General features: G+C 38.0%; 1 protein-coding gene across 1 annotated transcript in view; it reads right to left on the bottom strand.

Annotated features, from left to right (window-relative positions):
• b3gat2 (beta-1,3-glucuronyltransferase 2) overlaps window positions 1–18,986 on the bottom strand; it is a 70,660-nt gene extending 51,674 nt beyond the window's left edge. The window contains 1 exon segment of the mRNA NM_001030353.2: window positions 18,019–18,986. Coding sequence (NP_001025524.1) covers window positions 18,019–18,633 — 615 coding nt within the window. The 5' untranslated portion in view covers window positions 18,634–18,986.
• Window positions 18,987–26,968: the final 7,982 nt, after the last annotated feature.

Genomic DNA, 26,968 nt, shown 5'->3' with positions numbered 1-26,968 from the left:
TTATTGGCATACAGTACCAAAAAGCCCAGAAGCTGCCCTTTAACCACCATCGTTGTCATGTGCATAATTTGTCCTCTTCATGGGAAACAATAAGCCAAGCGAGGATCTTTACATTGATTTGCCTTCTCTTAATTATATGCAACTTAAGAAATTTCATTGCTTCATTATTCTTGTGATGTTGATCTCCATCAGTGTCCCTGTGGTCTTTATGCCTCCATTTATTTTAAAGACATGAGCCCTAATAGTACAGAAGCAAACAACAGATAAATGAGTAATGATGACATTCTTAGTAGTAATAGGGCATTGTGCTACTGGTTTAACAACTGCCATTAAATTTCCTAGGCTCAAAGCTTTTCCACCCAACAAACTTGATCCAACTGCATCTGGACTTTAATCAAATAGTATGTCATGTGTGATTTCTTCTTTAAATAGAAACCCAGTTCTCTGCCTTCGTGCATGTCCTTATTCATATTCAGCTTGCACAGTTATGCAACTATACACAGATATTAAATTATCCATCTTTAACTACACTGTCAGCATCGGAAACTCTTAAGTCTGTAAGGAACGGCAAGAAAAGCAACTACAGACCTTTATATGAATCAGTATCATTTATATAAATGGCAATGTACATTTCATAGGCTTTATGTTGACATGCTAAATGTTGATCACCCTCTTTAATAGCTATTTTTATTGCAATGATTAAAAAAATGTCATAGTTTAGAAGGCAGTGCTTCCAGAGACCATCCAAAAGCAATACACTTGGATAACAGAAAATATATAATGTAGGCTAAACTAAATAAGATGTGAAAAACAGCTAAAATATATTCAACTGCGTGTACAATAAGGCCTGTGAGAGGGCTGTATTTCATGAGAATGGTATATTACATAGAGAAAATTATAATTGCCAGTAGTGTACAGAAACCAGCTGTAATAAAACGGATATGGAACTGTTGCTAGACCCTCTAGATCATATGATGGGGGCACCAAAAGGGTCATAGTTTAATCTTTCTGTACCTTATGATACACAGTGGGACATGTAAAACCTAGAGCTGCCCCAGTAACATGCTCAGTGCACTTAGATCCCACTACTTGTACAACATGACGACTGGCACATTGACAACAACGCACTTAGCACTCCCGCGTGAATATGCAGAGAAAGCCTCAGCTATGGATTGTACATTATATTCAGCCTAGAAAAGCAGTTATAGAGGTGCAGATTCTATGTAATTGTTTGGAGGGCCATTATTATTATTCTCTATTTATATAGTGCAGCATGTTCTTTATAGAGATTATACATGATTTAAATCAGTCCATGCCACAGTGGATCTTGCAATCTAACCTCCCTATAACACCCATTGGGGTCAAAATGTATCAGGTGCCAATTAACCTTCTGTATGAAGTGATGGAATATTAAAACCAGAGTACCGGTAGGAAATCCCCACAAACACAGGGAGAACTGACAAATTCCTTTTAAATAGTGCAGTGGCTGCAAATCTAACCTAGAGACCCAGCACTGCAAGGCAGCAATGCTAACCAGTGTGCCTCCATTCCTAACGTTCCTTTTATATTTAAAAATGTGTATATATATATATATATATATATATATACACACACAAAGTCTGAAGGTTCAAGCACACCAAACAAAAAACTAACTAATCACTAAACCTGGGTGCTATCCAAGCCAGTACAGGTATTGGACCCTTTATCCAGAATGCTCAGGACCAAGGGTATTCCGGATAAGGGATCTTTCCATAATTTTTATCTCCATACCTTAAGTCTACTAAAAAATCAATAAAACATTAATTAAACCCAATAGGATTGTTTTGCATCCAATAAGGGGTATTTATATCTTAGTTGGGATCAAGTACAAGGTACTGTTTTATTATTACAGAAAAAAAGGAAATCAGTTTTAAAATTCTGATTTATTTGATTAAAATGGAGTCTATGGGAGACGGACTTTCCGTAATTCGGAGCTTTCTGGATAATGGGTTTCCTGATAAGGGATCCCATACCTGTAGTACGCAAAATCAAAATACAGACGCACACCAGGTATTTTTACCAAGAAAAAACTTTTAATCAGAATCATTAAAACAGGTCTGTTTATATATATTTACTTATACAATTTATATTCACGTTGTATATTTTGTATACTAAAAATGATAAATAGACATGAAACAATGTCTAATAGCCTACATTTTAGGAAATGTTATCTAAACTTTGCTTTGCTTTTAAACTCTCTTACATGTAGTAAACTGGGAGAATACCAGACCCGTAAAGTATAATATTAAGGGAAGCAGCATGTGTGGTGGCGGGGGGGGGGGCATCAGAAAGAGGACCCTGGAGATTGTAGCAGCTTCCGTGTGCCACCACTGCCCCAGTCTGACACTGGTTAAAGTGTCTTGATCATTCATGGAGAGTTGGATCCTACACTACTTTAATTTTCCATTCACTCAAAAAAAAAGTTATTTCAGAAAACAGTTGGTTTGCAAGACCTCCACATAGGGGTTCTTAAACGTTTGGGCCAGTCCCCTCACACCCCTTCCTCCTACTGCATTGCTGTATTCAGACAGTGTGCAGTGTATTGCTTATCCTGTAACCAATGCTTGTTCTTCATTGTAATCAAAATGACTAAACAGTCTGGTTGTTCCCTATCATTATTCCTGTCTCAACTAAACATGATGCTAAAGCAGTGTAATAGCAGTTTCCTTTTTAGCCTATTTAGGCCAGGGGTCCTCAAACGTTTTAAACTGGAGGTCAGTTTATGGTCCCTCAGAATTTTGGGGGGCCGGACTATAGTTAGTCCTCAAACAAGCCCCCCCACTGCATCCTCCCCCCTGGCTACTAACTGTCTGCGTCATTAGTGTTGGCGGTGATGTGATGCACTGGGGCCGAGGACCACGCTGAGGCAAACAGGTAGTAGCCAGTCGTGTGGACACTTCAGGGGGGAGACTGGGTAAATAACCTTGGGGGGCCGTATCTGGCCTGCGAGCCATAGTTTGAGGACCCCTGATTTAGGCTGACCTGCAATAATAGGAGTTTGCCAAATAAACATTTTCCTAAATTCCATGTATAAATAATGTACATTCAAAATGTAAATTCTTCAAGAGATCTGATGCTTGAGATCCAGAACAGTTTCTTTGAAATCTCATTTTCTCATTTTTTTGTTTTTCCATGGCATGAGGCGATATGCAAGAAATCACCTACAGTATTCGGGGAATAGGTTTTTACTGTATATTTAAACAGAATTTCCAATTTGCAGGTTTACAGCATTTGATAGTGTTATGTTCTCAATGTGCAACAGAAAAATGATTCTTGTTTTCCTCGTTCTCCAAAAGATATGTCCTAAGTAAAACTGCTTCTGTCTTTAATTTACAGTTATTATTTTTATCAAGGCAAAAAAAACCCAGCTTCATATGGTGAGCTCCCTTCAAAGCATCTGCACACACAAACAATCTAATACATTTCAGTGGAAGAGCAGGACACACAAAGCCACAAATTCTAGTTAATTAAATGCAAATTAACACACATCCTAATATATATATATATATATATATGTTGGGCACAACACCTGAACAATATTTATCAAAGAATAAACCCAATTAAAATTCTGGGCTGGTTTTCTTTGATACATATGGTGCATATGTTTTGCATTACAATTTTTCATGTTTTCCTTGATGGAAATTTCCCATTTAGAGCGCACACACTTCTCGCTGGATGCCCTCAGGCTTATGCCTACTACAAACACAGAATTAAATAACAGCCAATACCAGTTCAATCCCATAAGTCTGTTCTGTCTCCAGAGATTGCTGAAACCTACTAGTGTTATTAATAAAAAGGCCTCATCATATGCTGAGTCTCAAAATGGTAAAGCCACTAAATGCCACCTTAAAAATAAGACATTTGGAAGCATCTGTTAAAGGTTAGTAAATTGTTTTTCATACACAGGAGTATAATATGGAATTACTATTTCTTTTGTCATTTTAAAAAACTGTGCTTAAAAAAGCTTGAATGTAAGCAATATATGTAGTATGTGATTATTATATGTCTGTTACCACAGTTGGTTCTTGCATCTCACACAACTGATAGTAACACATGTTGGACTGCCCCGTGGAATCAAAATTAGGTTAAAACTAGGGGGCACATTTACAAAAGCACGAACGCTTGAGCGTTCATGCAAACACTCCGAGTGTATTTTTGCCGATTTTTTCGGGCGTCCGCACGACTTTTTCGTACGGCGCATGACATTTTCGTACGCCGCACAACTTTTTCGGACGTTTGCACGAAAAAATCGCAAAGGTTTTACCGCTGTTTACAATTGTTCGGTACGAAAATTTTGTGACTTTTGGATCGCCAATACGATATTATCGTGACTAATACGATTTTTTTGTAAGCATTTTCGGGATATTTGCGATCTTCCGAAATTTTTGTTTCCAATACGATTTTTTCCCATTCGGGATTCGGATTCGTGGATTAGTAAATGTGCCCCTAGGGGTAATTAAGTGGCGTATACATGGTTATACCAAGGGATTCTCCTATTCTCATTCTTAAATATAGTAAGTGAAAAAAACGCAAAAAAAAATTTCATCTCAAAGCTGCAGAAGTCAATGTGAGAAGTATTTTTAAATTTCAAGCTATTTTTCAATTCATGTTTTTGAGACTGCTTCAAAATTTGGCAGGTCCTTTGAAAATGAAGGCTTGACCTTGATTTCGCAGTATTCCAGTTGTTTTTTCATGTTTTAAAGTATTTTTTTGAGTTTACCAAAATTACATTTTGGTAAATGTGCCCCTAAGTATGTTGATTTACAAGTAGAATTCACGACTATCCCATCTAAACCCCAGTATAGAAGAATAATAATACTTTAGTTAACAATAAAGGCTTTATGTGAGAAACAGAATACAATATTTACAAATTGAAATGTCAATTCCCCGAATAAGCCCAAAAGACATATTTCTTTTTCTTATGGAAAATACATATTTCAGAGTCTAAACAAGGGTATAGGGAAAAAAAGATCATAAACAACTGCCTCAAAATACATCATTTATGACAAAAAGGTGTATCCTGCACAACTCGCTTTGTATAACATACAAGGTATGATAAACCCTTTGAAGAAACGTTAGTTAAATGACATTAGTCGTCAATTTTAGAGAATTCAAAAGCCTCTAAGGTTAATTATCTTTAAATTTATTACACTTCCATGCTGCTCTGAATTCTAGGTACAAAGTCATAAACGTACAAAAGAAAAAATCTAGCAATCCCCCTTGGCCAGATAAAGCCCCTGCCTTTCCATTTGCTTGTGGTGATAGTCTGTGTCTGGGCTCTCTATCCTGATTAATAGCATGACATGTACTTGTTCCTGGAGATGCAATAAATCATTCCATGGCCTTTTTTTCCACCAGTTTCTCAAATTAAAATAGCAAAACAGCTTGCAAAGTAGTTACCTAGTTATTATACTTCAGTGAAGGGTATGACAAAATATGGGTACGATCCCCTGGCCTCCTTTATACACTGATGTTGGGCTGGTGGTAAAGAACATCTGAAGGGCATGCTTTTGATTATTGACATAGTCTCAAAAGATATTTCTGGTGGGCTCCAAAGGCCTGAAAGAACAGCCACCTTGGCCCACAGAAAAAGAATGTTATGCCTGGGGTGAGAATCCCAACATGAATAACACAGCCTCTAACAAACACAGATGAAAAGTCCAAGGCTAGGTGGAAGAAAAGGCAAAAATGTCAGGGTCAATCTAGGAGAAAAATCTATGAGTTGCCATGGTTATGGTATATTCTAATGGCTACAGTACAGTAGATTACAATCAGTTTTTATCATAAATATTCTAAAAATTTACTTTTACAAGCTGTGATTTGAAAAAAAAAAGGAACCTATTGTTATTGGATAAACTGCAGGGCAATGTCTTATTTTCGGAATGTATATAGATGTAGGTTATTTCTTTATACTGCTTGCTGCAACACCCGTCAGTGCCACATGCTCTGTTAATGACATAAATAAGTTATGAAATATACAATACAAATGTTATATTTAGACACAAATAAGACAAACGAAGGTGGAGGAAAAATCATTGCCACAATATTCATTTTTAATGTAGGTGTCTAATTAAGACTAAAACAGGGGTGCAACATATTTATTTATTTATACAATACTTATTCCTCAAAAATAGGCAGCTGCAGCAACTAATCATGCGTTACAGCTAATTGTCTGAGATTTGGTATGAATCAAATGGTTTCTCTGTTACAAGTTCCTGTGAAAATCAAGGGTTTCTGATCCTCATCTGGTTATGTATTTACTGTTTCACTTTAAAACACAGGACTATTTGAATTTAACTGAGTTTTCAGAAAACATACATTGACCTAATTTACTCAAAACCGCTTTGTTTTATTGTTTGGAATCAGTGTATTTTAGGATATTATTCACTGGAATTTAGGAAACAAACATTACTTTTATACATAAATTCATATATACAGTAGTTAATATTAATAATTGAAGTGTTTTATTTATTAAGACGTGTAAAGCCTGAAAGTTACAATTTCACTCCTTGAAATCTGGGCCTCTTTAAAATCAATATTCTACATGGCTAATTAATAATTCATTTATTTGTATGCCACATTGAAACCAATCATCACAACTGCATATTCAGCATGAAACGGATTACTAATGAGGCATCGAGCATGATCAGTTCAATATATTTTACAGCTGGCTAGTTTTTGTGGGTTGATCAGTGAAAACATACTTTGAAGTGGTCAATTTTCTCAGGAGCCAATGAACCTGTATGTATGTTTATAAGGTGTGGGAGCAGAGAACCCACTGAATGATAGGAAGACCATATAGTTTCCTTGCAGGTAGTTGTCTTCTTTAAATCAAACCTAATGCCCTATACCTGCAAGGCAGCATACTACCCACTGCACCAGCATGCTTTAGTCAAAAATGTGATTTTGATTGGTTTTGATTCCAATGTATACCCTTGAAACCAAGCCTATACAATAAAATTGTTTAATTATCTATACACTTTTGGTAGGTTAGCAGTATTAAAGGGATGATGTTGGACCCTAATAGCAAAGTAAGGTTCTATAGTTAAATAGGCACCCATATTCTGATTTAATAAGTTCTTTAAAGGATTATGCAGATAAATCACTGCAGCCCTACATGATACAGTGGCATATTAGCTATGAAGAGTCATTTTTCCTTCTGTGCGCCATGTGATTTGCAGATAAATCACTAATCGCCCTTATAACACAAGTTCTTCATAGGTGTCAAGTCTGCAAGGGAAGATTTGCATTGCATTGCATTATACAAGGTGAATGAAAGAAGTGGGGAAGAATGCTGTACATTATCTTTTAGTCTTCTGTACCAGCCCAAGGCAACCACTGTAGGGAAGATCTGTGGCTTTATAGATACCCCCAGTAGCTCCCTATGTTTGCTTCTGCTAAATCACTACACATGCTCTGTGCTGCTGTCAACTACTGAGCTTAGGGACCGACTCACAATATACTATATATATATATATACAATACAAAACAAATTAGTAATTTATTCAGATTATTAGTAAATGACAGCTCAGAAACCAGTGCAATTAGCTTCAGAATGTAATAATCAGCCCTGTAGCATCAGCCTATATGATAGTTAAACCTTATTTTCTACTTGATAATTTACAACAACCCCTAAGCTTAGCTTCTTGACAGAGCACACTGAGCATGTGACACTCCTAACAAAATCCAAGATGGAGACCTCTTGAGACAGCTTTGAAGGCCTGGTACATTTAGTATTTAAAATATAGAATTTGTAGCCATATTCATTTTTAAGGTTTAGTTTTCCTTTAATGTCAGGTTAGCTATCAGCACTGCAGAATGGGGTATTACAGGTACTTTACCAGGTTTTGTGTTTTGATTTCTTGAGCAAAACAAGGCAAACAGGGAACCTGAACCTATTCCATGTTTGGTTCTTGTGAGGAAGATAATTTGAATACCAATGTATTGTGGGCAGAAGTCCATGAGTTCATTATGTGCACTGGGGATAATTTTCTTTCAAATGTTAAAAAATGCCTCTTTATAAAGCTTTAAAAGCTGCAGCGATTTTTAAGTCATTTTGATGAAAATTTAATAAGTAGTAAAACGTTAATCAAATCCCATTTTTAAATAGTTTTAATAACAATAAGTTTTTAACCTCAAGAAAATGATCAATGGGTAGTAAAATTGCTTTGTTCTTTTGTGTTGTCCAAAAGTAGTTCTTCAGCCCACGTCATAAATATTGGAATGTCACCATATCGATGTCAAAGTTTCCAAGGGTGCCACAGCCACGTGACCTGTGCTTTGATAAACTACAGTCAAACTTGCTGAGCCACAAGTTGGAGTGATATCTGCCCCCCCCTTCCCCCCCAGCAGCCAATCAGCAGAACAATGGGAAGGTAGCAAGATAGCAGCTCCCAGTAGATATCAGAATAACACTCAATAGTTAGAAATCCAAGTCCAGCTTGAGACTCCTCCAGTTACATGGGAGTAGGAGAAAGGTTATCTGAAAGCAGTTCTAATGTGTAGTGCTGGCTCTATCTGAATTGTGAGTGAATTTGCTATGTAAATCATTTAGAAATAAAACATACACCATAAACAATCATGACAGAATCCCTTTAAAGGTCTAGCAGAAAAGCAAGGGTCTTAGTGTCCTCTAGTTCATGACACAGTAAGCTGGATACTAGTAAGGATAAGTACCAAAGCTGTTCCATAAGATCAGCATTGCTTTACAGCAGGACAGCAGTCTTTGCAAGTAGTTGACCATACAAAGGAATTTCTTTAGGACCATATTTTTTTCCCAAGGTTTGAATTTCAGAATTGGTTCTTCCAAAATAAAATAACTGTGCAGATTAGGCAATTGTTCCATTATGATTGTCTTTTATGGCTCCTTTATTAACTTTCACCAAAATGGTTGCATGACTAAGGCTAGAACCACAAACTAAACAACCAAACATGGCTATGTAAGGCCAACAAAGTCTACTGACTCTCCTCTCCAGAGGTAGTAAGCAGCTTGTATGGGGCCCTCTGGAGGGTCTCCCTGACCAATATCTGGCTTAAACCTATTGTACAGGTTTGAAAATCCCATTGGGCAAGCATTGGTTGGGTACATTGATGCAGTCTTCACTTAAGCAGTCTTTGTAGACATGCAGTATCATCCCAATTTGACCTGCTCATTTAGACACCTCACTAAAAAAAGGGAATCGTCAAGAGTATTGCCTGCTTAATATCTTTGATGAAACATTGGGAACTAAAGGAAAAAGGAAATCATTATAAAGTCAGCTTTTATTTTTTCCATTAGGCAAATAAATAGGAGAAACTAATGCATAGTTGTCCTTTAAGATAATTAAAGTCTGTACTGGGTTAACATTCCCTTTCAAAGGGAGGATTTGTCTAGTTTGTGACTTGATGTTGTGTTATAAAGATAGCGAGATTCTCATGCATCAAGCACAGCACTGTTCTTTCTTCAAAGGAAGGAAGTAGGAAGTTATGGCCACAAAGAAATATATTCCTCCCTAGAATCACAAAAAGCCAGGTTTTCACAAATTAAATATCAGTTTTGTCAAGACAGCTTTCAACTTCTAGACATTACATGTGCAAATCAAAGCTGTTGAAAGCTTCTCTTTAATTTTTAGAAACAAAAAAAAAAACTGACAAAAAAACGAGCACTGTGCTCTTTATAGAGCATCATTTAAATATTCTGCCCGTATGTCAAACTGGGAATGGGAATACATCTCATACATATACATTCAGCCAGATAAATAGATTGTGACATGGACAACCTGCTGAGGTTAGAAACACTGCGAAATTCTCTTCCAAGGTCAAATGTATACATGGAAAGAGATTGATTGAGCAGCTGAAACCCAGGCCCTTACTTGTTCAGGATAACTAGGTTTTAACACTTAAATCCAATTTCTTATTTCTGTCTTCCTTCATCAGCACAGCTCCTCAGGTCTCTTCTATTAGAGATCAATTGAGTTGTGATAAGACAGAAAGCAGTCGGCATATAAAACAGATGCCAGTGAAACCCAAAGAAAGTAAAAGTAAAGCTGTGTGCTTTGTGTTTCTAATATGCCGCTGATCCATTAATGCAATTATGACATTCTATCTAGCATATATTCATGTAAAATGTAAGCTCTCAGGCTCACTAAGAAAAGTGCGGCATGTGATTTCTTCTGAGATTGGCATTTCTTTGCCTGAGGTGGCAATAAGAGTGTTCATCTCCTTTCTGTACACCATTTCTCAGGAGAAAATGGATTGTCTTTAGGAATGGCAAGGTTCAAAACCCACACAGAACAAATATATATAGCAAATAGGATTTTCACTAATGTGCGTGTCTCTCATGTCAAAATGTTTGCAGGGCACCAATCTTCATAAGAACAGGAAATTCTGATCCTGATTTCACAGCGATTTAGATTAAAGCTATACAGTGCCACAGGTATTATGCGATGGAACAAACCTTCAGCCAATGAACCAGGAAACAGAGGCTGCTCAGCCACAATCTCTGATCTTATACATTCAGATTCATTAAACATGCATTTATGAAATCGAAAAAGATTTTATTTTTAGATGGGTCCTATTTATTGAACTGTATTATATTTGACTGCATCATTTCATAGGGCAATATAAATGTCTGTTTATAAAGATGAGAAAGCTTCTTTATTTAGGTAGCCAATTGCTTTTGAAAGTTTTATTACATATATGGGATCAATTATCCAGGAGGCTTGGGACCCAGGGTTTTCTGGAAATAGGGGCCTTTATAAAATTTGTATCTCCACACCTTAAATCTGCTAAAATCATTAAATATTAAATAAACCCAATAGGACTGTTTTGCCACCACTATAGAGCCATGCACCTTAGTTACCATTATCACAAGGTACTGTTTTATTATCACAGAGAAAAAAGAAATTATTTTTAAAAATTAGAACTATTTGCTGAAAATGGGCTTTGTGGGAGATGGTCTTCCCGTATTCTGGATAATGGGTTTACAGATAAGGGATCCTCTGCCCGTACTTTTATAATAAAAAAGGGCTCCTTGTGCTGAGGCAAATTCTTTATCCTTTTTATCTACAAAAAAATCAAAAGGCTGATTTTTCTATTTCTACTATTGATGAATAGGCTATGTAATGTGTTGCGAAAACTTTCAAATTAGAAAATATGCAGAGCAGTTTAGGGGCATAGCCCAAACACTAACCTCCATAGCCTAGAAGCTGCAGTAAATAATGTCCCAAGCTGCTGATAGATACCTTTCTTGTCTTGGATTCTTTGCTGTTATCAAATATGCATATCCTCACAGAAACAGTGTAGTAACTGTCAGAATTTCCCATTACTTACTGATCTACATGTTCCAGTATCTAAAACAGGCAATGCTGCATAGGGCCGAGTCAGGGCTCTGCAGCATACAAACCATTTCTAGCAGTAGGACTTATATACAGTAGGTCTGTGCCATACTTATTAGTACAAAAGGCATTTGTTTTCTGTAGTTTTTTCATGGTTTAAAATAGCAGTTAGCAAATGTGGATCCCTATATTACAAGCAAGCAGTTACCAACCTGAAAAGCTGCCATGGGTGCCACAGGCTCTTCAATTCCATGGTATGTTATTAGAAGTGATTGGCTTCCTATCTGTTCAATGTTCTGTTTTTATTTTTTGGCCTGTTGACTATTTGCCACTTCAGTCATGTTTTTCTTCCAGCACTAATGGAAACAACAGAATGACTGTATGTTCTGTGTTCTACCTGGTACATTTTCAGTGATATATGTGCCTAGCAGGACTTTCCAAATATATATGAAAGTGGTCTGCAAAAAAATAATTCATCTGTGAATAATGGTATATTTAAACTAATTGGGAAACATCAGAAAACCTCCAAGGGAAACTATAAAATAGTATTCTTTTAAGGGATTCTGTCGTGATTTTTATGATGTACTTTTTATTTCTAAATAAACATAGCAAATAATTCACTCTACCATTAAAATTTTATTCTTGAACCAACAAATCTATTTTATTTAGTTGTAATATTGGTGTGTAGGTGCATTGTGCCCGAGTCTGAGCTTTCAGAAGGAGCCAGCACTACTCATTAGAACTGCTTTCAGATAACCTATTGTTTCATCTACTCCCATGTAACTGGAGACCCAAGACTTGGATTTCTTACTATTGAGTGCTATTCTGATAACTACTGGGAGCTGCTATCTTGTTACCTTCCCCAGTGCTGGATTTGTGATCCGGGCGCCCTGAGGCCGCCTCCCCCTGTGCGCATGCATGGATCGCCAACCCCCCCGGCGCATGCGCGAACCCCCCCCCCCCCGTGGCAGCGAGCACAAGTGCGCATGCGCATACATTTCAACTCCCATACGGAGCAGTGGGGAGAGGTCCCCATTGCTCCGTATAGGAGCAAAATTTAAAAAGTTTGTTGCGGCAGGGCGGCATGCCGTCCCTAAACTTCTGCCGCCCTAGGCCCAGGCCTTTGTGGCCTCTCCACAAATCCGGGCCTGACCTTCCCATTGTTCTGCTGATCGACTGCTGGGAGGGGGAGATATCAATCCAACTTGCAGCTCAGCAGGAAAGTGTGACTGAAGTTTATCAGAGCACAGGTCACATGGTTGTGGCACCCTGGGAAATGAAGAATATGGCTAGCCCCATGTGAAATTTCAAAATTAAATATAAATTAATTAAATATAAACAAATCTGTTTGGACTTTGAAAAAAAAACAGATTTCAATGCAGGATTCAGCTGGAGAAGCTCTATTAACTGATGTATTTTGAAAAAAACCTCTTTTCCCATGACAGTATTCCTTTAATCACCACTAGTACATCTGATAGATAGCTATCAGTACAATAGCACGATGGTTGTGGAATAATTCTGTTTTTCTTGATCAGACATTTCAAATGTGTTTTGTCAGAAAAGGAGATCTCATATCTCATGTAACAAAGTTCCTTTAAGAGAAAAACCCATGAAAAGATCTTGCCTGAGGGCTGTGCGGAAACTAATTAGCGCTGCAAATTTTCATTAAAAATGCACATGGATGAATGAGAGAATGTGCATTATCAGTGTTAAAGGCATACATTCACAGGTCATATTGATTATGTTGATTCCTTGTAATATTCAGCACACATGCAGAGCCAGCCTTAGGCTATACAGAACCATGTGTGAAACATTAGAGTTCCCCCCCCCCCAGCAAGCAGAAAACCAGTATACAGCATTCTGCCAATGTAATATTCTTTTGCTTTTTAGGTGCATGTTTATTGGCTAATATTTGCTATAGGAGGAAGATGGTCAGCACAGCTCCCTCATGGGACTACAGTGGGCAATCCACCAACCTAAATGTAAGCTCTATTAACAGGTCATTCAATATGAATTTAAACACAAATCAAGTCAGTAAGAGGTTAAAGGATCTCTCACAATAATGTCCTATTATATTTCTTAATAGCTGTACAACAAAAGCCAGCAGCAACATCATTACTTAGCAGAATGTTTAGGCGTACCCCTAATTCTACAAAAGGTTCCCCTAGTGAGCTGATTCCACAGATGCAATTGCCTTGTGGCGAGTGAACTGAATGCCATTATTTTATTGATACTGAGCTGGAAGTGACATCACACTTCTTGTGAGCAATTAACATAAAGCAAGTGCTAATTTGTGCCTTCAAACTACACACAAATATTTGTTAGCTGACTTTAATACACTGGAATTCTGGGGGGAAAACACTGCATTGGGAATGAATAACTTGATCATTTTCACCCGATTAATGCACTTTGCCCTTTGTTGGAAAATGAGCTCTTTACAATTTACAATGTATTCTAGGCAACAGATAGCATAAAGCTAATACCTACATCTAATATTGGTAGTATTCCTTTTTAGCTCTCTAGTGCATGCTGATATATAGCATTTGGTACAACAGCAAACATATTCTGGATGGTATAGGGTAAGTAGTAAGTAGTCAGGTACCTGTTAGCAAATTCCTCCCAAACAGGAAGATGTACTGCATTTTCCACACCTTTCAATTACATGGGATTGAACCAATGCAGAATGGAACACATGAAGAGGTGCTATGGTGAATGAGCCCACTATTGTATTAAGTGACCGCATAGGAATTAAATGAAAGCAATAACAATCTTACAAGCTGAAAATATACATCTCTGAGCAGTAAACACATTTTTATTTTGTTTCTGGACATTTATTTTGTTTTAGCTCTAAAGACTGGAAGACTTATGGTTTCCATTATTCACAGAGAGCCTTTGTGAATAACAAAAGCCCCAAAGTCCTAAAGATAAGCCAAGAATATTTGTCCAGAGAGCCACAGGGACTGACCTATACCAATATTTATGGCCAGCACATTACCTTCCATATTCAGCAGTCAGGGTTTCAAAGAAAAATCAATGACTTCCGCACTCAAACTACATCATTTTAGTTTTAAAGCTTCATTGAAACTTGCAATTATTTTCAGTTTTGGGGAATGGTTTGTATGTAATGCAACTGACTAATGAATAAAACAAATTCTGTCTCACCCTCTGCAATTAATGAGATTCATTACTTTCTGTCAGTGAGTTTATAAAGACAATTAGGCATGCAATAAATTCTGACCAATCAAGTAAGAATTTGTGTAATTGCAACATTACTGTTGCTGAATGCTTTGGGAAAGGACCAACAGAAAGCATGTGGACACCTGCTTGTCCAACAACTCATTCCAAAAATAAGGTTATCAATATTGAGTTGGTTCTCTATTGCTAAAGAAAAGCCTTTACCTTCTAGGAAAGGCTTTCTAAATGGACTTAACTGTGTGCTTTGGAATTTTGCTGTACTGGAACAGTAAAGGAGCACCCCAAATTGGTGGCAATTCCAACTGCATTGGCAGTTATTGCTCATCCTTGTATGGGGTTCTTTAAAAAAAAAAAAACAATCTCTAATGTCGTACCAATAAACCAATGCCAGCTCAGAACTGGTTATATACTGGCTTTATAAATGCTTCAATGTGCCACATTTCCTAAGCTTTAATATAAACTCAGTCACAGACACTGAAGGGAACTGAAGCTACTCCATGTTTGGTCCTTGTGAGGTATATAATTATATTGCCAGTGCACAGATAACCTCCTGTATAATGGAACACAACAAAGGTGGAAGGGAGGGGGTTGAACAAGGGTATATACTGCTCCTAAAAAGGTTATCATGCAATCAAATATTTGCAATTTCATTATTTGTTCTACTTCATGTAGTGTAACTATTAAGGACTAGAGTCAACAACTTTGGGGGTATTGGGGTGAGGGGTACCCAGTAAGGACCAGCAGATGGGTGCATTGCAGCTCATATTTGCACACACAAGAGATGGTTGTACAAGCTGCATTCCCTAAATGTACACATTAGGTGGAAGGCACCTGGAATTTTTTTTTGTACTATGGGGGCCCCTGTCTTACTCAGTCAACTCTTGAACTTATTGCTTGAACTCTCATAGTAAAATTAAGCAAAGGTGTCCCTAGGCAGCTCTGTAGGAAATGTAAATGGGTCTTTAATTCACAGGGAAACTGATCCATCTTTTTTGTCCTGTTCAATGTGTGCTTTCACCAATTTTACAAACCCTCATTATTATCAAATTTCAATACAGAATGTAATAAATACACAAGCACTCTGGCAGCTCCAACCCATAAATATCAAACAAAAAAAAGGAATCTTCTGAACACACAGTGAGTTGTATTTTAGTAGAGAACGCATGAAAGATAAGATAGCTTTGTTCAATTATCTTTAATTATCAATATTTTACATCTCTGAAAGACTGTCAGGAAAAGCTAATTATATAATTAACATGGTTTATGTTATTGAATAAGTTCTGGTGAGCCAAATCACACATGTTACTCTGTGAGGTGCATCACAATTACAGATGTAGTAGGAAGCAAGTTAGCTTACATATAATAAAACACTGAAATATACTGATCCTCTCAGACTTTTGCTTTACTGCATTTACTAATTAAAAAAACTGAGTTTTCTATCTGTGAATATCCTTGCAGCTATCACAGGCTTGCTCTATCTAAATGCTCAATTACTGCTCGAGGCAGTCCCTATTTAAAGTATTTAGTATGGCCAGTGCCATTACTTGAGGTTAGCCCTTTACATAAGCTGATAAACGAATCTTCTGCTATTAACAGACAGTCTAACAGGGCACAGTGCCATCTTATACCCAAGGCATTCTTCCAACCCTGGAATTTAGCCAAATATATCAAGATTGATGCTCAAAATCTCCATACTTTATCACTTTTCTAACTGCACTGTCTGTGGTAATGAAAGGGAATTGGCAGAATACAATACAGTTCTGATTTTAATTGCTAAGGAAAACAAGATTAAAAGGTCTGCGTAATTTCCTATGGAGACATTTGGTAAATGTTTCCCTGCCTTAAATATATTTACCTTTTTTTCCATGGGCGGTGATAACATCTAAGAGATTAACAAGACACACGTTACTATAGGCAGTATAGTAAAATGTATTACTATGGTAAATGAAAAATGTGACTATTTAATATACTGTTGGGACAAATGTACAACCACACCAGCAGTGATCTTTCACACTAAACTCCTGGATACTCCTCATACGAATCAGCATTACCATATTATTAAGTGTTCCGATGTGGATAATAATATTTTATAGCACTTGTTACTTAGTATATAAATTAATGGCTTGATACTACGTTTATATGTTTTAGTGTTAATACCAGGCACATCACATGTTCAGTACTATTTACTGTTTAATTAATGTGGTCTGTATGAAATGTTCTCAAATATTCAGCCACCAGTAATGTGTGACAAGCGGACCTCCATTTTCAAAAAACTAAAATGCCCACCACCCCTACAGCATTCATCTGTTGGAGGATTGCAGCTTTGCAGAACAGGTGGGAACAGGGGAAAGCCTAAATAATTTACGATACCTACAGAACAAATGAGTTGGTCATAGGTCAATAGGATTTTTTCTTTATTTAGAAATAAAAAGCCGAACACAAAGATAACAAACTAATTAGTAGTCCAGTTTTTGAGGCTTTCCATAAAAATATAATCAAACCATCACCAAAACCCACCCAATTCCTCCCATCAGAGGGGCTAAGAGTTTGCTGGTGGAGCTGTCCTCTCTTTCCTGGTGCTGAAACTCAGTGAGACGCTATGACCACTCTGTCAGGTTTACACAGGGATAACATTCAATAGGTACCCATAGGGTGGAGTGGGGGGTGGATTGGGGCACACACGACCCCCTGGAGTTTCCAACTTAAGCAGGTAAGACCCAAGTTCCCATCATGGTGTCTATACATCTAAAGGATAGACAGCCTGGCCACATAGTGCTGTGCCAGACAGAGAGAGAGAGGCTGAAACTGCTTGTGTGACTGCTTGTCATTCTGTTTTCATGTGAGTAAGTTACTGAGTGAGTGCAGCAAGTGGGAGCATGGATACCTGTAGCATCTGCACAAAGGGAACCCACAAATCTCAGTGTTATTTCTTCTGTATGTGTTAAGTTAGAAAAAGGGAGTTTGCATTGTTTAAATACCTCATTCACATCTACTTACATGCAGCTTTTAGTCCTTGTAGTACCATAGTCCCTAAATTCCTCCACATTGCACTTGAGATGGTTGCTGGGAGTTGCAGCACAACAAGAGGCAGGGGGTCTCTTTATATTTTTATACTTTATTCTGTATTTTGTAAAGTTCAGCTACATTGCAGGCAACATAGAGGGAATAAGTTTGGTTTCTGTGAATATAATTACATGATAGGAAATACAGTTTTTAGAAATGGTTTGCCTGGTAACTGAAAACACTGCTAACAAGTTCTGCGGATTTCCTGGCTCTGTGATTTACACCCATAACTAACAGTCTGGTTATAAAGTGTGCTTACCGGGCTTTATCAAAAACAATTTCCTACAAACCCATCAGTTTTGGCATTACCCTATTCTATACAGGCTAAATCTTGGAAACCAGGCTGCTTTTGGTTGCGTTCCTGACACTGCTAATACAACTGCAGGGGAATAATGTTAGTAAATACCTCCTGGAAAAGCTCCAGACTGTAGGTGTTATCATCATCCGCAAAGAAGACCACCCCGGTTGGGTCCTGCGGCTGAGCTGTGCGGAGCCCTGGGCGCTGATATTCCTGCCGGAGCCAGGCTAGCCCTGCGTTCCTCTGCTCAGTAGCCCGGGGCAGCCCAGTGCGCTTGTACCTGCGCGGTGTCGGCACATACAGGTGGGTGCTTGTGACTCCTGCCCCGGCCAAGAAGCGGCTCACCAGCTCCGTTGGGTGCACAGAGTCCTCCACCACAATCCAATGCAAACGCGGCACCTGGCGGAAGGTATTGGCCAGGCGGGTAAGCTCAGCTTTCTGCACCGGGCGGCTGTAGGTGGGGGTGATGGCATAGATAACGGGCACAGTTTCGTTCTTCCTCCTTTGAGTGGCAGAGAGAAGCTCCTGGTGGGTACTGGGGTCACTTGGCGGGGGCTTCATGAGGGCTGCACGGCCGACCCTACGGTTCCAGTAAGGGTAATAGCGAGCAGTGGGGACCCTGCCTGAGCCCGGGGATCTCCTGGTGTCACTATCGATTATAATCACCACAATCAGCACCCAAGGCAGGAGGATAAAGAAGCGACTGTAGAACACAGACTTCATTCTGATGCAGAGAAAAGTACCAACAAAGAAGAAAACGGGCACCAAGCAACCCAAAGCCGAGTGTCCCTCAGTGAGCCATGGCTTTATGGATCCACTTGGGTTTTCTGTACCTTAAACCAACTATAAACACCATTGTAATAGCATAGCCCAGGAATATCCTAATAAGTAGTCAGCACTGAGGGCAAAGTAATCCACAAGCCTCTGTCATTTACTCAAGTAACATCCGTACATGGGGTCACCGACTTCTCTCTCCATAGCCAAAGATCCAGGCAGATGTTATCTTAACCTAGCAACACAGAAGGGTAGGGTGCCAGTCTCATCAGCTCCCTAGTCATGAGCCAGCAGGGTGGGTTACAGGCAGGCGCCCATCTGGGGACAGGAGGACTAGGCTTGCTAGCTCTCATTCTGCTCTTGCAAACTTCCCCTGCCATTTGGAATCCATGGGCAGAGCATGGCAGGAGGAGCAGGGCAGGCAGCCCGGGGTGTGAGTGTCGGAGCAGGGCTGGAGCAGACTGGGGATGTGGCTGTGTGGGAGGCTGCTCAGGCTGACACTGTGGGGCTGAGCTTTGTGCCTCTCTGGAGCCTTTCCTGCTGCTCCCACTGTCTCTCCCCTTTGTTTTCTTTCCTTTGCACTCCGATCAGCTGCCGGCTGGGAAAGGGGAGGAGAAGAGGGACCCCCTGCGGCTGGTGCTGAGAGACAGGAGCTGTTCTGCATCACTACATCCAACAGCACTGATGGCTTTCCCCTGTCACTCGCCTTCCTCCCATCTCTCATGTGTGTGACAGTGGCCATGTGCTGCCCATCCCAAAAGGGGAGACGGCGGGGAATCAGGGTTTGAAGGATTGTGGCACAACTGAGAGCAGCACGACTTGTACAATCACTATGTATTAACCCCTGAAGGGCCAGATAGAATCTGGAAAAAAAAACAACAACGACTGCACTTTAATGGTTGGCTTGCCCTTAAATATTACACAATCCTTCTAGTATTTAATTACATTAATCAGAGGCAATTCTTTTTAACCAAGTAAGAATGTATTTACAGTGCTTGGGAAATCTATAGGAAGATAAAGTGATATAAATCCATTCCAGTTCTGTGCATGTTATCATGTTTAAGATAGTCCACACAATACAATGACATGTACATCTATAGAAAGCATGTTCTAATATTCACCAGTACATTAATATGTGTGCATTTAAATATATACAGGGTATATATGTAATAGAACATTCATAGGGTTTATAAATAGAATATAGGTTTTAGACCTCTCAGAACGATTATGAGAACCTTCATGTATTTTAGCCTGGGACTGGAACTGCCACTATACTTATACAATCTATCGACTAATAATTTACACTTATTTTCACCCCAGTGACACATAGTTTCCTTCCTTACATCTCCTGTTACTATTTATGTCCATGAACTTGTTCACTGAGCTGGGGCGCTCTCTGATTCTAGCTGCTTATTGACACACATTAGCAGGGTGAATCCTATCTGAATCTGTGGAACATATGGACAATATCCCCCTCCCCTATTCCGCTACCTACTCAGTCTTCTTATGTGCTAAAATCTCCCTTGCCCACTGCCTTTTTTGCTACCTTCTTTCATAAATCAAAAGAAAGGAAGTACTTTAAAATACAAACTTGGGTTAAAATACAAACTTTTTTATACTACAGAAGAAGAATATTAATGCCATGTTGTCAGTGCCAGATTTACAAGCAACACTGCCCTAGCCCTGGCATCCTAACTGCCACCTCACCTATCCAAAGAGTACATGCGCAAAGGCTTTCCTGTGCCAAAGACAAGGACACCCCCATCAGCTGTGCCATAGGATTCAGCTCTAACTGTCCAGAGGCAGGTGTGGGGCTATCAAATATTGTTTGTTTTTTATACAGGCAAGCCAGGGTTAACCTGCAAAGGCTGCCATGGTAAGCCAAAATCCTTGGGTGCCTATATATATATATATATAGGTGATAAAGAACACTTTACTTGGAGGCCTCCAGATTTATCACAGTGTGAAATTAAACCTCACTGTAGAAAAGCTCACCCACTTTCTACTCATTTTTTGAAGTATATTTATCAATGGGTGAAAGTTAGAATTCTATATTTGATAAATACACTTCTAAAAATCCTGTAGGAATGAATAGAAAGTGAGTATTCATGCAGTGAACTCTTTTGACACTTTGATAAATCTGCCCCTTAGTGTTCGAAACGTTGGATTAATAAAGATTTTTTGTTCTGTTTTAAGTCCCTGTGTGTGTGGCACTCTGTTGTTTATTTATATAAACCTCTGGCCAGCACCTGGGGCAGTTGATTGTTTGTAGGAAATGCTCCTTGAGAGAGAGAGAGAGAGAGAGAGAGAGAGAGAGAGAGAGAGAGAGAGAGAGAGAGCGAGAGAGAGAGAGAGAGAGAGAGAGAGAGAGAGAGGAGAGAGAGAGAGAGAGAGAGAGAGAGAGAGAGAGATACATAATTTTAAGTATTTAATTTGAGAAACTTGAAAACTCAGATTTATAACTTTGGCAGCTAAAAGCTTGCAAGTTTATGTAAAAGTCAATGGGAGTTATAGGCAAATCAAGCCATATTTTCAATTCAAGATTTTTGAGTTTTTTTGTGTTTTTTCAAGTTTCAAGTTTTTAGGATCTCAATTTATTGGCAAAAAAAAAACAGATCAGCTGTGAGAACAGCAGTAGGTACGGGGAAGGTTGCCCAAGTATCCCTAGACTCTGGTTATCAGGACAATTCATTCTTCCCCAGCTCCACCCCTCCACAGAGGAGAAACTGCAACTTACAAAAATTGGAATGACTGTAGATATTTTCACTTAACATGGATTCCAGTGATGGGAACACCAGACATAGATGTTTAGGAATTTGTACTAAAGGAACTTTTACTCAACTGGTCTATCCAATGTATTGTTTCCAACATTATTTTTGCATTCAAGAGACTGCACCTTAATAATGTGGTTTCCATTTCCTCATGATTCTGACATGATACATTAGACTAATGTACTTTAGGGTTGGGTATTTATTTATTTATACAGTATTGTATTTTGGATATAATCAGGTGATAATTCACCATAATGAACATTATGATTTTGTCAACACACTTATACCCACTGGTGTTACCATTGGGAAGAAGTTACTATAATATGTTTCATTTTCTGATCATTGTTTCTTTTTGTTACTTTCCAGTTTAACAACTTAGATACCTGGTACCTCAGCTCCAGCTGGCATTCCATATGCACAAAGAGATAATCTATACTAATTCCTATTGTAAAATATAAGGATATTAGAAGACCCATTTTATACAGGACACTGAATTCCAGAGTCCGTCTTACTGTCCTCATTTTTAAGAACAGCCGCTACATTATATTTTAAAAATACACATATTGTGTATCTATGGGAGATGGCCTTCCCGTAATTCAGAGCTTTCTGGAGAAGAGGTTTCCTAATAAAGGGATTCCATATATATGGGCAGGTAGACACAAATATTGCCACCTGAGTATTCCCTTGAACTGTGACACCTATTGGAACAATTTTGACATTCATATTTTTTTATACCAATTTTTCTGGTTGGAGTGAATATATGTCATCTAGGTTCTATTATGAAACTCAATGAGGCACTTAGGGATGGCATATCTGTAGTATGAACGGAATTCTGACTTGCTCATCTAGATTATATTTGCATTAATAAGGGCTAATATAATAATGAAGAAAAAGTTCTGTTCATTATGGTGGAGGAGAATGTATTGGAAGCTAGCTGTACAGAGGTTATGACCGTAGGCTCTCTATTATCTTTGGTCAATTGAACAACATCTAAAGGCAACCATATTTTGGTACAGTATATTCTAATTTACTTGCACTGTTTGAATAGTTAATAGTTTGGTGCTGGAAGCTTGCCAGGCTGGTAGTGTTTCAGAACACAGGTTATTTACTTAAAGCTGTTCTTGCTAACTGCAGTTTGTGTCAGGGAATTGAGTTAAGAGTTACTACCGGGATTTCAAATATTTGATTTGGGCTAAATGTATTTTGCCCTTATATATGCCGTGTGAGCCTTCCAAACTCCAGGGTAATCTGCTGTGTTTTTCTTACTCTGAGAAAACCTGGTGTGTGGAGGAGTCAGATATACCATAGGCTTAAACACCCCATTCTATCAGCAGTGTCAAAATTGTGCTTGAAAATGAAATTGATATGGGAATGCTTAAAAACACCTCTGGCTAAAGAATGCCAAATTTAAAAAATTATAGAACTGTATCTGTAGGTAGACACAAGACTAAATCAGAAACAACAAGCCAGGGAAACAGGTACTAAATCAGAAACAACAAGCCAGGGAACAAGTACATGGCATGAAACTTGACTACATTCAACCCACAAAATAATCAAATGGGCCAAGTGACCAAAGATAAATTAAAACAGGTGAGACTTTGATCTTTGGCTCTTCAAATCCCCCAATGGTTGCCTTTAGATGTGACAGGAGCCTGGGTGACCTACTAATACAGAAAGACTAATGCCCAAGCACCATTTGTGCATCAACTACCTTGCTCCTAACAAACAGATGTTATCCTTGTAATAACTGTAGGACATGTAATGACTTAATTAAGGGTACACTTTTTAGCCATCCATATACAGGGTATATGGGATTCATTTTAATTTCATATGCACAAGTGAATTTGTAATCTACAGTATATTGTATGGTGCCACTGTGGACTGGTATATGTAGGTAAAACCATTAGGCTGCAATCAAACAAGTGCTGAAAACTGGACTTCCTCTTGCAAAACATTTCTTATAAAAAACATGCATTACCACCATTCCACTATATGATTATTAATTACATGCCCATGCCCTCAAGGTGTGGTGATCATGGACTTTTGCTGCTTGGGCTGGAAACAAAGTGAATCCATAGCCTCCGGGGGTCTAAATAAGAAAGTTTTTCTGTTGACTTTGGGATGTTCTCAACCAGGAGAAGTTTATACCTATGGATATTTGGACAATTTAGGGATTAAACTGCTCCATCTAGAAACTTCAGACATAGGGGCTGAAGTCATTTCGCATGCGTTAATCCACATATCGCATGCGCAAAAAAACGCATCAGCGCTTAGCATTATTTCATTGTGTTGCGTTAATTAGCAAATAGAAATAGTTCTAACATGATTCACAAAAGCATATGAAGCGTTAAACGCGCAAAATATCACATTAATCTGTGTGAATATTAACACCTTTTGGGGCAGGCGGTACTTAAAGAAAATGATGGTTCCTGAGCTTTTGGCAACACAACATGGACTTTGCAGTGGGATTTTTTCAAGTATTTGTTGGCCCTAGAGTCATGCATCCTCTAGTTTTCAGGGAAATGGTAATTTCAGAACAGTAGTTTTCAAAAAGTAAGGGTTTTGTGCGTAATATTGTGCGCTAAATATCGAACACGGCAAAATATATCGCGGATGACAGGAAATAACGCAAGAAAATCGGTAATCGCGAGTTAAATAACGCAAAGAACATCGCTTCTTCATCATGACACCTGTCCTTTTAGTGAATCGAGCGTTGTCGCAAAAAATAAGAAGTGATAAAATTTTTAGCGCATGCTATAAATAGCACTCGTTTCATCAACCTTTAGTGAATCTGCCCCATAGTTCTGTGTAATGGCCTAAAACACTTGTTATATAGTCATTTGTGTTTACAACTTCCATTTACGTATAATATCATATATGTTTATACCGTTGCTATGTTGTATTCTTATAGGAGGCAGATATCCATTTCTTTGTAGATTTCCTTCTTTTCAGTGATTTCCTTTCTTTTTCTCCTTTCTATCATCTTTCATTTGCTTTTTTTATTTTTTTCCCTTTTTCTCTTTTCTTCCTGTTTCTCCTCCTTCCATATGAGCCATCTGGTGATGAGTTCTTTATATTTATTTTTATTTTAGATTATACGCTCCTGTTCTTTTATCTATATTACTTTATTTCCTGTGCTTCAGTACTGGAGTTCTATATAAATTTACCCACCATTATACATGTTACATCTGCTTATGGACCCATGACTATGTGTTGTCTTGCTATTGTCCTCTCAAAATACTGGTTAAAATGCTTACATGCTGGTTTATTCATGTGCGGGTAACATTAAACCGCATAAGGTTTTACAAAATATTTATATATTATAACAATAATAATAAAATATATATTAAAATAATTATTATGGTGATGTTTGTTAGCTGTCTATTACATGGATGTTTTCATTTTGCTCACAGCATCTCTCCTCACCTCTGTCTTGATGACATCCGTTTCTTTCTTATCCTTAGTTCTTAGTTTTTAAACATTTCCTGTATGTAAGACTAGGGGGTGTATTTATTACAGTGATGTTGCCCATAGCAACCAATCTGAATTAGATTTGAACAGTCCCCTAGAAATGAGAAAATAAAAGCAATCATCTGTATGGTTGCTATGGGCAACATCACTGGGGTTGTTTGTCTACAATGTTAATAAAAACACCCCTACATACAGCATCTTGGTTATGATACAATGTAAGGTAAATATGTTGGTTCTCCCTAACCACTTATACTTGCCAATCGTGATACTGTGTACTCTGTCTTTTATTTATCTCTCAGTTTAATTTAAGTCAATTTATGCCATTATCACATAGATATATGTTTTGTTTTAAACACCTTTTTTATCTACTGTTATTCTGTATTCTTGTTCCACAGCACCTGGCAGTTACCTAGCACCCACAATTCAAATTTTGGCACTATTTCTTTGGGAGTCGGGTATAAATTATTAGTCACTGATGCTTTGAGAATGGTCTCAGTGGAGACTGAAACATTGGTTCACAAATAAAACTTTTATATTCTTTTTGGGTCTTTTTCTTCTTTTCAGTGTTCTTTCTTTTTCTCCCTTCTCTCCTCCTTCTCTGTTCTTTCTTTCCTTTATTTTTCCCTCTTTTTCTTTTTGTCACTGTTTTTCTTTTCCTACAGCTACTTCTCCCTCCCATATGTGCCCCTCAGTTCTTAGTTTCTGGTAATGTGTTTTTTAGATTTATTTTTATTTCAGATTATACGCTCCTGTTCTTTTATCTATACGGCTTTATTCCTGTGGTACAGTACTGGAGTTCTATATAAATGTACCCACCCACTGTTTCTTTCTTCTTCTTAGTTCCTTTAAACATTTCCCTGTATGTAAGACTAAGTACAGAATCTTGCTTTTGATACACTGTAAGCTATATATGTTAATTCTTTCTAACTAATATTTATGCTTGCTGATCTTGATATCTATGTACTTTGTCTATTATTTATCTCTCATTTTTATTTATGTCATCTTTATGCCATTATCACACAGGATATATGTTGGTTTGACTCAAACCCTCTTAGGTGGCACATCTACTTTTTGTTCCACAACAACTAGCAGTTACCTAGCAACCACAGTTTTGCATATGGTCACTTATATACAGTAATTATATAAATATAAATATGGTTACTTTATATAATTAGATATATTTTTGGAGAAACCTGCAATATTTAAGAGTATAGTTTTCCTTTAAGCTGTCTTTTATCTTAGTGAATCAGCACACATTTCCCCAAAGCTCTTCAATTTCCACCCACGCTCCTATAAACATACAGGCAGGTTAATAGGCTGGATATAAAAGTTAAATAGGTATCCAGGTTACAGATCATTTTAAAACAAACTAAAAAGGAAAACTCATTCTGCTATGACATTAGTCCAGGATGCTTGACCTTTTCATCTTTATTAATTCCCTAAAATTACCATTCTGCCCCCCCCACCAGTATTTCTGGGGTAACTAGCAATTATAATATTATAATATTTAATTTGCCTTTAAGCCCTGGGATACATAGCATTTATAGAATAACATCAGGGTATAGTCATTTTGCTTAAGAGAAAACATCCATGTACTTTGCAATTTGTCTTATTGGAGAGGGGCCTGAGGGAAATGTTATATTATCTATTATCTATTATTTTTTAACAAGGAAATACTGAAAATGAAGGTTGTATCTTTACTTTGTCCACAGCCCAGTCTACAGTAAGAATATTTTTTCTTCTGTTATTGCTGTCCACCTGTTACAGCATGTATTCCTTTATCCTTCAAGGCTAGGCATTGGTGGTCACACCAGGTTTAATATATTGCACCCCATTTTGCAAACCCAATCCAAAAGCATACAGTAAAGCTGGCCTTACACAGACAGATTGAGTGAGCAGCTTAGCAGCCCCTGTTTGGGACCCTTGGGAGGGTCTGCACAATAGATTTCTGGCCAATTTAGGCAGGTTTGAAAATCCCATTGGACAATGACCACTTCAGCATGTTTATGTGGCCCCTTTCTAACAGGTCTTTGTACACTGTT

Source organism: Xenopus tropicalis, chromosome 5, assembly GCF_000004195.4.
Source record: "Xenopus tropicalis strain Nigerian chromosome 5, UCB_Xtro_10.0, whole genome shotgun sequence".
Lineage (NCBI taxonomy): Eukaryota > Metazoa > Chordata > Amphibia > Anura > Pipidae > Xenopus > Xenopus tropicalis.
The sequence above is the reverse complement of the archived record's forward strand: the minus strand, read 5'-3'. Positions and strand labels throughout refer to the sequence as shown.